Source organism: Lagopus leucura, unplaced genomic scaffold (assembly GCF_019238085.1).
Source record: "Lagopus leucura isolate 7727_CA_CO unplaced genomic scaffold, USGS_WTPT01 Super-Scaffold_100033, whole genome shotgun sequence".
NCBI classification, from domain to species: domain Eukaryota; kingdom Metazoa; phylum Chordata; class Aves; order Galliformes; family Phasianidae; genus Lagopus; species Lagopus leucura.
The window spans coordinates 6,578,141-6,591,008 of NW_024962282.1; the positions used below are offsets into that span (position 1 = coordinate 6,578,141).

The 12,868-nt window shown below is 36.9% G+C and overlaps 1 protein-coding gene across 1 annotated transcript in view; it reads left to right on the top strand.

Annotated features, from left to right (window-relative positions):
- The window catches only part of KNL1 (kinetochore scaffold 1), a 28,239-nt gene extending 15,853 nt beyond the window's left edge, over positions 1-12,386 (top strand). Inside the window, 15 exon segments of the mRNA XM_042882085.1 lie at positions 864-931; positions 1,055-1,153; positions 2,944-3,059; positions 3,649-3,739; positions 5,260-5,376; positions 6,016-6,103; positions 7,657-7,740; positions 8,047-8,086; positions 8,194-8,295; positions 8,736-8,836; positions 9,125-9,193; positions 9,348-9,457; positions 9,991-10,109; positions 11,199-11,321; positions 11,430-12,386. Coding sequence (XP_042738019.1) covers positions 864-931; positions 1,055-1,153; positions 2,944-3,059; positions 3,649-3,739; positions 5,260-5,376; positions 6,016-6,103; positions 7,657-7,740; positions 8,047-8,086; positions 8,194-8,295; positions 8,736-8,836; positions 9,125-9,193; positions 9,348-9,457; positions 9,991-10,109; positions 11,199-11,321; positions 11,430-11,535 — 1,433 coding nt within the window. The 3' untranslated portion in view covers positions 11,536-12,386.
- Positions 12,387-12,868: the final 482 nt, after the last annotated feature.

Genomic DNA, 12,868 nt, shown 5'->3' on the forward strand with positions numbered 1-12,868 from the left:
CTTTGCAGTTTCCTGTCCAGCTTGTCAACGTGTTTTTTCACTGTGGCTAAAAGGCCAAGCAAACTGAGAAAATGAGAAAAGTTGCAGAGTTCAAGTTTTTTGTTTTTGTGGCCAGGTTGTAAACAGTTTATTTTTCATAGTACAGAGGAAATCCCCAACTCCTACTATTCTAGCCCAAAGATTGTTTTAAGCTGGTTCCATGCAAAGCCTGCATGTCTCAGAACTGCACTCATAGAATAAGATTCCTTAGAGTGCTGCAGAGGCATCCACCTGGCTTTTGGCAGATTCAGCTTCTTGGTTTATTAGCTCTCACTAATTAGCTGGTACCTAATAACAAGGGAGAAATCTGCCAGTCAGGTAAGTGATGTTTTGCTTCTGTTTACAAAACCAATTCCAACTTTGCCCAATGCAACCATGAAAGATGATGTCTTATCCAGTGGAAGCTGGACTCTTTCCTTTGAGTGATAAACTAGGTTGTCTTGGCTCAGAATTTGAAAGCCGAGGTCATCTTCAAAGTTGCTCAGCTCAGATACTCTTTAGTCCGTGCTAACCCTAGGATGCTCTCCATATGTTTGTTGGGGGCTGTTTTTCAGGTTTATTACCTTTTATTATGATACATGTGGCTTTCCTACCATGGAAAAATGACCTGTCATTTCATTACCACTGATTTTTATTTCACATTAGGCTTTCAACCTGTTTCATACTATTTGCCACTGATTTCATTCAGCATTGAAAACTTATGAAGGTTAAACTCTACAATAGTCGCTTTTCTTTTAGAACCAATTAACTAGGGTTCATATTTCTGTAATAATATTTTTAACCCCCACCATGTTGTTATTTATTTATTTCTGTATTTTGCCTAGTTCGACGAAGCAGTCAAATGGAGTCGCAGCTTCTCACAGATAGCATTTGTGAAGATAATTTGTGGGAGGTACGTATATAGCTGAGAGATGCCAACTTTTTTGTAACAGGAAAAATACTTGTGTGGATATATATCAGTAAACATTTTTTCTTGAAGAATGCTCTTACCTGCATGATTTTCCTAACTTTGCAGAAATTTCAGAGTGGTGTCATCACAGTTGGGGAGTTTTTTACTCTTCTTCAAGTTCATGTTCCAATTCAGAAGCCCCGGCAGAGTCATATTCCAGCCAGCGTGAGTATCTGTCCTTTGATATACTTGAAACTGACTTTACATTATGTTTGTCTTCATTTCAAAGTGCTCTATATTAAAGGCCTCTGAGTAGTTCCAGACAGAAGTCAGTTCCACCTTGACCAGCATTAAGCACCACATGCTTCCACTTTCTCTTTGCTAGTTCACTGCTAATTGATGTTTTTTTTTTCCTCAGTATTGAAAAATAGAATAGATTTCAGTCTCTTACAAAATGAAATGTGTTAGTTTGTGGTTGGATAAATAAGCTAATCCTTGTTTTCTGAGCTTGTTTAAAGAGCGACATGCTTGGAAGAATTAGAAGCTCTATCTAACTTATTCACTTTATCTTCTTACTATATCAGTCGTCCACTGAAATCAGAATGATGTCTGAAAGCATTGTGAGATATGTGCAAAAAACCTCCTACCTTTAATTATGGCACCGAGAAACCTGATTTATTCTTAGCTCTACAATGGCTTTGTTCATTTAGCAAATGGGTTGCTTCTGTCAATTACAACTGCAGCAAGGCCCTTTCTTCAATCTATTTTTATTCTATGCCTGGAAATAAGCTCCACCATTTACCTCTTGTGAGAGGAGGGGAAGGAGGGGGAAGGAAAGGGGGAAAAACTGTCCAAACTGAAATGCTAAAATAACTGCTTAATTTTATTGCATCTGCTTTCCAATGTTTCTTTCAGCAGCTCCAATTCCTTCTTACAGGCTGATTCTTTCTTACATAGTCTAGTTCTTGCTTTCCCTTTCTATAGCCACTTCCTGCAGCACAATAGAGAAATTTACAGGGGCAGTCAGCTTTGATGTGCAAATTGATAAGAAAGTTACTGAAGTGGATTTCTTATATTCTCTTCTTAGTTTTGCATGAACACTATAATATGTGTGTACTGCAAATCAGAAAGTACTCAGAGTTTGAATATTTGCACTGATTTGACTTCTGGCTCTGCACTTTCAAAAGTGACTGGAAGGCATTCTCTTATTTTGTTTACTTTTAAATTAGAGGAAAAATATGTACCATTCCTTAAAATGATCATCTAATAAAACAGTGTGGATGAGCTGCTTAATTTTCTGTACTGACATGTTAAACCTTACAAGTTTTATGAGCAGAGAAAGTTTGTAACATGGCAATGGCATTTATTTAATAGAAAATATAGGGAATTAGCTCAAATATTTGCATTTCCTGTGGCTTACTGCAGTTTCTACTTGCACAACGAACAGTGTACTGAGGCAGTGGAAAAGCTTTAGCAGTGCCTGCATCACTGAGAAAGATGTGTTTGTTAACATACTCTTTAGATGGTAAGCGGTGCATTTGTGAAAATTCTTGTAAAATTTTTTTTAATACTTCATATTTAGTTATTTAGGCAGCTGTCTTTGTACAAGCAGACTGTTACAAGGTGTCACGTTGTCAGGGTAATAAGTCAGCAGGATAGCCACATTAGAAATTTAGATAACTTCCTGGAAATAAGGAACCCTATTCTACTAATTTACAAAAAAAAAAAAAAAAAAAAAAAAAAAAAAAAAAAAAAAAAAAAAGCTTTCTCTGAAGGGGTGAAATTCAGCTCAGTTATTTATGTGCTTTTGCATATAGGTAATTAGATGGAGAATCCCCAGTAAATCAAGTATGTCAGGCTACCTCCATTAAATTTATTTTCTGTTGTGCAAAAATGAAAATTTGTGCCCTTTTGTTGGCTTCAGCACATGAATGGATAAGAAACTATTTTCTCTAAAAAGTGTGCTGCTTCTTTTTCCTCTCTACTCACAATTTTCCTCTCTGTTTTTTTCCCAGTGTGCTGCCAGTGCTCCACCTACTCCAGAAGACCTGATTCTCAGCCAATATGTTTATCGTCCCAAGATGCGTATTTATGAAGAAGATTGCCAGGTTCTTTCTCAGATGATAGATGAGTATGTCTGTATTTTTTCAGCCATAGGCTAAATTAGTAGTTCTATTTTTCAGCTCTGTTGGCATGCAGAATGGCCTTGGGACAGTCAATACATTACCTACGGGGGAAAACAGAAAAAGGGTGGTTAACCTATTTAATGCTGGCAGCCAGTTTTATTACAGGTTTAGGTTTATAGCGAAGCCTCCTGGAGAGGAGCTGTGATAATGGATATAGTTATAGCTTGATTTTCCTCCGTTACTAATGAAGGGTTTCAGTTGCCTATCAGAAGAGTTAAAGGTTTTGAGTGATACAGAAAATGATCAAATACAGGAAGCGGAATCATAACTGATTACAATCTGTTGTTCCAATTTTCCAGTGTTTTTTATGCAGTCACCATGGTTTATTTCCTTACCTGAAGGTCACTTTTTGGTCTAATACATTATGCCATCTACAATTTCAGTTATAACAAGTTTTATGTTAAAATTCAAGTCTGTAGTAAGGTTTTTCCCAGCCCCAGTAGCAACATTTCCTATTCCTTCAGCTTCTTTGTCTGCTTGGTGTAGTTACAACAAGCCTTTCTTTCAATTATTATTTTTCCCCCTGTATTTCAGATTAAAACAGTATGTAAGTGTCCAGGATCAACCACTGGTGAATGTGAATAAGAGTTTATGGGAAGTAATGAGAACCTGCTCTGATGAAGAGGTAATATTGCATGACGAGATAACGTTCTTTACATAATGAAGTAAGCTCGAACTATGTGTTCAAATGTGTAACGGTAGGTAGAAGATACAAGGCAAAATTTTTCTGGATGAAAGACTACTGTAAGAAGTGGAATAATTTTTTACATGTCAGAGGAGTTAAGTTGCAGAGTCAATATAAAATAGATTAGACTGAATATGTTACTATAAAACAGAAAAACTGAAGTTGATAATACAGGTTAGTTCAGAGTAGAGAAACTTCAGAGGAGCCTAGGCAAGCAACACAATTTTGGAAGGAAAAAATGAACTACTCTTACTGTTGAGCCTCATTGGAGTTTCATTGGAGGAGCAGAATATTTCATTAACCTAAATGTTTATTTAGTTTGGAAAGGTATGTATGACAGTGCGAGACCTATAATGAATAGAAAATAGGTCATTTCAAAAAATCTCATACAGAATTCAGAGTGCAATAGTGGTGTCACAGGCCAAAGCAAAAGATTGTGAAGCCGGAGGGTATTTAAAGGAGAATGCTAATGACAGGGGGCACAAAAGACACCCTGAAGACATTTGCATTTAAAAAACAGAAGCATTATAAGAGTATTTTAGACAGAATTAAGGAAGAAGATCAAGACATTGTTTTCCATGCTTCTAAAGCCAAGAATAAAGGACTAGTCAATGAAAATAAAAATAAAATAATGAATAGTCAATGAAAAAAAAAGTCAATGAAAAAAAATAAAAATAAAACAATGAAAGACAGTATTTTTCATAATTCATAATTATATTTGTGTTACAGGGTATTACAGAGGTTAGGATATTAACTGGACTCAGGAAGAATGTACTCAGGAATAATAAAAGGCCTTAGGACCCTTAGCTAAGAATTACAAATTTGAAAGGTTTTTGAAAGCAAAGATCCACATTCTGGCTTTAGAATGATACCACCTAGTGGCGATGGATTGAAAACGTGGTACGAAAAAGCAATTTGTACATTTTGCATCTTTAGCTTAATAGTTGTCAGAGAAAATATTGTCTTACATAATCTGTAGCTATGTTCTATTCAAACAGGTGGCTTTGTTACCATTTCTTGTGGTTTAGGCACTGCCTGGACTTCTGCTATCATTTCAGTTATCCTCTTTAACAGTAAAGGAACAAGTGTTCTAAGTAAGTCTTGAACAGTTGAAAAGAGAGCCATCTGACATAATTAATAAACCTGCTCCTTTTATTATTTTTTTGTGAAAGTAAATCTTAAAAATCTAGTGCTTCTGCTTTCTGTGCTGTTCCCTCTTGGAAGATTGTGTTGAATCTTTGCTAAGGAAATTGCTTTATTAGTAGATTGTACTTGAATTAATTGAATTTAAGGCTGGACAATCTGAATTTCATTTGAAACATATGAAATACTGTTCCTAGAGAAATGGGATATTGCAGGGAGTGGGAGAAGAGAAGGGAGAGAGTCTAAAGACTAGACTGAAAAATTCTTTGTTTCACATTCTCATTCACTTTCCCTTCCATATTCTCTGTTCTTTGCAGCTAAAGAGCTTTGGAACAGAACTAAACAAAATGAAATCCTATTTCATCAAGGAAAGTAAAATCCTGGCTCACAATGAGAAAGAGGCATTATACAGCAAATTGCTGCAGAGTGCACAGGTAATCTGCCTCGAGGCTTCAGAGGTTCAAGTTTGAAAGAGGAAATTCTACCATATTTTATCTGTGCTTAAACTAACATAAAGTGGGACATCAAATGTGGGATTCTAACTAATGTAAGTCTGCTTACTCATCATGTTTTTCTTTTACCTATACGCAATTGTAAGACATTTCAGGACAGTGACATTTTCTTGCACTAACTTATAGGAATCTTCTGCCTAAGTGTTTTGGCAGTTAAAGTAATGGGAGTGAAAAACAGAAGTATTAAAGGAAATGCCATCAGAAATCACTTATTTATACTGTACTAATGTCTGTATTAGTAAATAACAAGGAAAAGCACAAGCAGTGCATTGTGATAGGTATCTAGAAATTTACTTAGTTATGTATCTCATACCTTCATTTAAAAAAGAAAAGGTAGGAAGATACACTGTCAAGTTTCTGGTACTTTCTTAAGCATGGCATCTGCCTTATTGTCAGTTATTCTGCCTCTTCATTCTAATGGCAGATTGTATCAGCTTCTTTAATTAGTCTATTAGTAAGCAAAGATCTAAATGGTGGTCCCAGAAGGCATTTGGTTTCTTTTAAAATGTTGCTGACCTGCGTAAGAATACACTGCAACGGAGCACAACTTTCTCACCTTAGGAACAATATGAAAAGCTCCAATCAAGAATAGCAAATATGGATGAATTGCTTAAGGAGGCAGAAAGTTGTCTTGCAGATCTGGAAGCAGGTATGTGTTCCCAAACAAGTGAGTGGTTCATTGATTTCTTGTCTGGTCCCTTTTCTTTTTCCTGTCAAGATGCTATCTAAATTGCTGTTTCAAGACTGTTCACTGGCCACCTGGAATTTTAAATGTCTTGAGTTGCAAGTATCTGTTAGAATCATAGAATCATAGAATTCTCAGGTGGGAAGGGACCTCAAGGATCATCAAGTCCAACTGCAGCCTAACCATAGTACCCTAACTCTAACAGCCCTCTGCTAAATCATATCTCCGAGCTCCATATCCAAACGACTCTTAAACACATCCAGGGATGGTGACTCAACCACCTCCCTGGGGAGCCTATTCCAATGTTTAATCACCCATTCTGTAAAGGAGTGTTTCCTAATGTCCAATCTAAACTTACCTTGGTGCAACTTGAAGCCATTTCCCCTCGTCTTGTTACCTGTCACCATGAGAAGAGACCTACCCCGCTCTCACTGTAAGCACCTTTCAGGTACTGGAAGAGAGTAATAAGGTCTCCCCTCAGCCGCCTCTCCCCAGACTAAACAGCCCCAGCTCCCTCAGCCTCTCCTCATAGGGCTGATTTTCCAAGCCCTTCACAAGCCTCATTGACCTTCTCTGGACCTGCTCCAGTAGCTCCATGTCCTTTGTGTACTGAAGTGCCTAAAACTGAACACAGCACTCGAGGTGAGGCCTCACCAGTGCTGAATACTTCCCTAGTCCTGCTCACCACAGCATTCCTGATACAAGCCAGGATGTCATCGGCCTTCTTGGCCACCTTGGGCACACTGCTGGCTCATGTTCAGCCGACTGTCCATCAGAACACCAAGGTCCCTTTCCATCAGACAGCTTTCCAGCCACACCTCCCCAAGCCTGTAGGGTTGCCTGGGATTGTTGTGACCAAAATGCAGGACCTAACACTTGGCCCTATTAAAACTCATGCCGTTAACCTTGGCCCATCGATCCAGTCTGTCCAGGTCGCTCTGCAGTGCCTTTCTCCCCTCTGGCAGATCAACATTCCCTCTCTTAGGCTTCACTTGTGCTGCAAACTGCCTTGTGAGAATTACTTGCACATCGTATGAAGACTAGAAAATACACCAAAATGAGCTGAAATATAGAATTATAATTGTAGCCTATGAACATGTAACCAACTGTGTAAGTAAATCTGCTAGTGATGACAGTACAGCTGTACTGTATACTGTACACACCTCAAAATGGCTGCAAACTTGTCCAGCTGCATTCACACAAGCTGCAGTCAGTACTTGGGGTTGTCATATTTGTATTTTCATTTATTTTCGTCCTTCTAAATTGTCTTTCAGTGCCTTGAGTACAGATTACATTGCATGGTAACAGCTTTGAAGCAGTGCAGTAAAAGTTTTACTTTTCCTTTTCTGTTACCTCTTCAGGTTTTTGGTAGATACCCCTCTCTCCCTGGCTACTTGCACATCTTTATCAGCTATTTTTGAAATACTAAGTGTCTAGAACACAGAGACAGATCAAATGGATTCTAAATATTGAATATGGGAGTTCTGTGTAGACCTTCTGATACTTCTTTCCCACAGATGCCAAATGGGAAGAATGTGAAACAGACTGCAGTGATGATAAAATGGAAGAAGAGGACTCAGAATCAAGAAAACTAGAAGAAGGTAATGGTACCAACTTTTAGGTTCTGAAGAGAATGAAATTCATTGATGCAAACATTATGGCTTTCTTTTTCACACTGGATATAGTGAAGAGCATAGATGTTTAAGTATGAAACAGATTTTTTTTTTTTTACTTCTCTTGGCAAAATGGGACTTAGAACTCAGATCAGCATGATTAGAAGAGTGTGTGCTGGCTATCATGTAGGAGAAACAGCCATTAGGTTGAAATCTTTTGCACCTGCACAGTAATTAGGACCGTCTTTGCTGCTCTTTTCTCTCACAACTTTTTCTTCCTCCCTTTTCTCTTAGAATTGGGAAGCCTCAAAGCTCAAGAAGAAGAACTTCAGAGGTAAGATGTCAAAGGGGATCTAAGGAACTTAAAAATATTCACATTCAGGAACTAGAGATTTGTATTATTTTTAACCAGTGTACTACATCAGATGTTTATCTTTGTAGAGAACTGTCAGATCTGGAAACTGAGAATGAGCAAACGCTTGCTCAGATGAAGCACCTACAGGAAGATGAAAAGAGCTGCCAGGAACTCCTGGAGAGATGCAAGTAAGGAAAAAAGACTTTCAGGTGTTCTGTTTTTGTTTTTATCAGCTAGTTCTGGAGCCTCGCATTTCTATGTACATGTATCAGTGTTTGTTGTTTTTCCTTTTTATTTGATTTGTATTTGGATGCCCATCTCCTGGCAACCTATGATAAGCAACAAAACTTCTGTGAACTGTTAATGGCTTTACAGTGATACTCTGTATTTCCTTTTTCTATATCCAGCTCTCTTCCCATCCCAAAAGTAATGTTTATGTGAAATGAATATTATTGTGCTTTGGATTCCAAAAGATTCTTACACTTTATTAACAAGTGAAAAATTATTTGGTCTCTCATACAATGTATACATGCAAGCATTCTTAATTCTCTGATCTTTATCCTTCGGGTAATTGTTTGGATTGGTTGGTTGAAACTTAAGTTGTCTGTGTTCGTTTCATTCATTTTAGCTTCACTGAGTGGGAGATCAGTGAATGGAGTGAACGACAGGCAGTCTTTAATTTTCTTCATGATTCCATTGAACTCACAGTTGTGTTTGGAACCCCAGTAGGTAAGTTGCAAAACTAGCAGATTTCTGTTTCATGAATTTGATAGGTTAAATAGTTATGCACAATAGTTAACAGAAATGTACAGATTTTACACTAGAAAAAATTATGTTGAAATAAAAAATGAACTACAGAGTTAGCATGTAAGCTAAGAGAAATAATAAATAGTGGATTTAAATAGTTTTATCAGTGCTCTCTACAAAATTTCTGAATGTGTGTAACAAGTATCTGTTTCTTAAGAGAACTAAGTATAGAAATAGTTACTACTTCAGGCTTTTTCCTTTCCTTCTCAGATGGTGATGTTTTTGGTGAAAATCCTTCCAGAAAAATAGTTAGCCTGAGCTTTGAATCTCTCTTGGATGGTAAGATATTTCACATAGCTTGAAATTAGCTGCCTACTAATATTATACTCTTACTGGGAGGACATTACACATTACACATTGCTTTAGCTGCTAGTGCATTGCTTACATGGCTTTGAAAAGATTTTTTGCAACACCATTTCCTTTTTTGTTACAGAGGAAAAAGCTCCACTCTCCTCATGTTTAGTCCAAAGACTCATATTCCAGTTTATTGAAAGTCAGGGATGCTGGCAGGAAAAGTGTCCCATGCTGCAATACTTGCCCCAGGTAAAGTGTCCAAAGAAAAATATGAAATCTTTTTTGTCACAGGTTGATACAGAGAATACAAGTGTATTGATGAATACTTGATTAATGCAAATCAAAATCTGTTTCATAAATATTCTGAAGTAAGAGGGAGAAGTACCTGCCCCAGAAGTCAAGAGACCTGAAAGCTGTGGTTTCTTCCTTATTTGCTGCCTTGATGTCTGACTATCTCAGTGATGGCTTAAAAGCCTTATTCCCGTTAGTAGAAATCAGGGAATTGAGCTGCATGCCATTCTGCTTTCAAGAGAATTAGTATTTTAAATTCCTAAGCCAAATCTGGTGTTATCTATATTTGAGCAACCTTGGTGACAAAGCTAAAGGGAAAAACTTATGGCAAGGAAGGATGTATGTTTTTTTTTATGCTTGTAAATTTTTATTTTGTGTACAGAGTGAGATAGTAGTTAAGCTGTGTATTTTTAATGCTTTCTAGCATAAACTTCAAGTGTCACTCAGTGGTTTCCGTTTCATTGTAAATCCTTTTCTAATCTCTTCCGTAGGTGCTTCACAATGTCTCTTTGGTGGTAAGTCGTTGCAGGATCTTAGGAGAGGAGATTGAGTTTCTGGAGAAATGGGGTGGAAAATACAATCTTCTCAAGACAGATATCATCGACACAAAGTGAGTAACTTTAGATGTAGCTTATGCAAATTTTACAAAGGATCTCTACGTAAGCAGAAGCACAAGATGCTATGTTGGTTTTCATGAAAATGTTCTTTTATGCAATTATTTTTTAACAAGTCGACTATTTTTTACTACACTTGGACTGTGCTTGGAAATGAAGCTCCCCTTGCATTCAGTCAATTTTCTCACTTTTATTTAATCTCCTCTTATTTACTGCTTTCCTGTTGGACTTGACTCTCTCACAGCATAGCAATACAAAGCAAACAGAGCCAAGAATTTACCTGTGTAGCTTAGTGCTTTGTTTCTTTTATAATAGGCTCAAACTTTGATTTGCTCCAGCCAGTCTTTGAAAGATGAAAGCATTTAAATTAAAACTTATTTTCCTTAGCTTTTATTTTCTCCTACTGCTTCCCAATTTTGTTTCACGTCTCTGGAACAAGATAAAAGGATGAGGTGAAACGGTTTTTATTCCTTATGAGCATTCTTACCTAGGAAATGCCTGGTTAACTTTTATCTGTGTGCCTTGATGCTTTTTACTTACATTACTCTGTAGTACCCTTTGCAAGAGCATTCTTCTAGTACATGCCAGAAGTCCCATCGAAGCTACATTTAGTTAAGTCAATAAAACACGTGTGCAGGCAGCTTGTTCTCGGAAAGATTTATTGTGGGACAACTGTCTTCAAAAGGTCTTCTTTAATCTTGCCATATTCTGTGCTACCCCAGGCATGTTTCGTGGGCATCACGTACTTGGTGATGGTCTTACCTTTTTATACAAAAAGATTCGACTCTGTTCTTCTTGGATGTTATCCTAGACAGATGAACTACACGGAAATCTAGTTTTCTAGATGGAAATTTGTCCTGATTTAATTAGGATTGAATTCATGAAACAATTTTAGAATTATGGTCCTGCTTAAAAGCTCATAAAACTTTATTTAGCTAGAAATGGTTTATGTTAACCAGAAAACTTATTTTTCACTATAATTCTGTATTTTATAATTTTGAAACGTTCTGCAATTAGATTTCATTCTAGGACAGAGTTCGAAGAAGACGTACATTCCATGATGTTTTTGTTTTTGTTTCTGACAGTGTGAAGTTCCTCTTCTCCACTTCCACTGCTTTTGCAAAGTTTGAGTTAACATTGTCTTTATCATCCAACTACCCATCTTCTTCGCTGCCTTTCACTGTTGAAAAAAAAATTGGGAATATTGGGTGAGTTGAGCAGAAAGAACCACCCCACATGACTTATATTTCAAAGCTAGAGCCAGGAAATTAAATGTTCTTCATCTTTTCAAACGCGTGTCACTTTATCTTTTCCAGACATGAGGAAGTTTCTGCTGTTCTCTCCAAAGTACCTATTGGTTACCACTATCTCCGAAGAATGGTGAGCTTGATTCATCAAAATCTGCTCCAGGATCCCAGATGATTGTTTAGGTCTACATGCAGGACTGAAGAAGTCAAGAGGACATTCTTTGACTTATGTATTGTAAGAATGCGTGGTCTCTCACTAGTCGTCTTGGCTTCCCTCTATAGTCTTCCCTAGAATGGCTATTTGTATTACTTAGCTTGTTAATTTTGTTCTAGATTGATTTACAGAGCTCTTACATAAAATGGTGATGATGAATTTCTAAATTCATCTAAATTCTAAATGTGCCTGGAATTTTCTTTTGCTATCATTATTTCACTACTGTGCAACATTCTAACATACTGCATCAGTTTTAATTCTCATCAGTTTCCTGGAACCTCTCCCAAAATGCTGAAATAATGGTCTTGCTTATGATGAATCAAATAACTGGTAATAATTAGACAGCTGGCCAAAATTGGAAAGACTTCTGATATTGAAGACTACAGATCCTTGTGGTTAATCATGAACTCTTCTGGGTGCTACAGACTCAAAACCATCAGTTCAATCGACGCAAGTTTTTCAAAAACTTTGTTCTGACATTCTGTGTACAGGCTTGGTTGGTACAGTGCAGTCTCCCTCCTGCTTTATGTACATTGTCTGAGGAGGTAATGACAAACTTAGTGAGAAGACTGAACTATTTAAATTTTAGGAGGCATCTTTTAATGTCATTGGTGAAGTCCTGATTGATTTTATGTATAGTCTGTGTATTACATAGCTTGAGATGTTGAAATTGATGTAACCCTGATGAGTTGATAGAGTTGGCATGCCTACCATTTATAAGCTCTTCATTCTGTAGGCAGATAGTATTTTTTGTATCTGTAAAATACATTGAATTTGAAAGTGTTTTTATGTTTTTTAAGTGCATATATATTTGTGTCTTTCTCTAATTTTTTCCTTCTATTTGGAAGGTGGAAGTTCATTAAATATATGAATTACTGTTATTCTTTCTTCAAGCTGTTTGACTGCTCTGTTTAAACTTCTGTCTGAAAGTTTGCCTATTACTACTGACAAAACTTTATCTCTTTAAGACTTCTCATAATCTGAATGTGTTTTTTTTTGTTTTTGGTTTTTTTTTTTTTTCCCTGTACTTCACAGTGTTAGACTGTTATAGTGTGATCTTTGCAGGAGAAAACATTTTAAGTAGAAAATAGTAATAAATTTGCAAATGTCTTGGATGCTATACCTGGAATTACTTTCGAGGTTCCTGAGGCCATTTTATCAGCAGCAAGAACCAGTAGAGGGAGCTGCAGTAGTACTGTGTGATCATTATCCTGCTTGGTTTTTTTCCATGTCTAGTTTGTTGAGGGGTTTTGTTTTGTTTTTAATTTTCTGTAGCATGTTTCTAAGCCAAAAA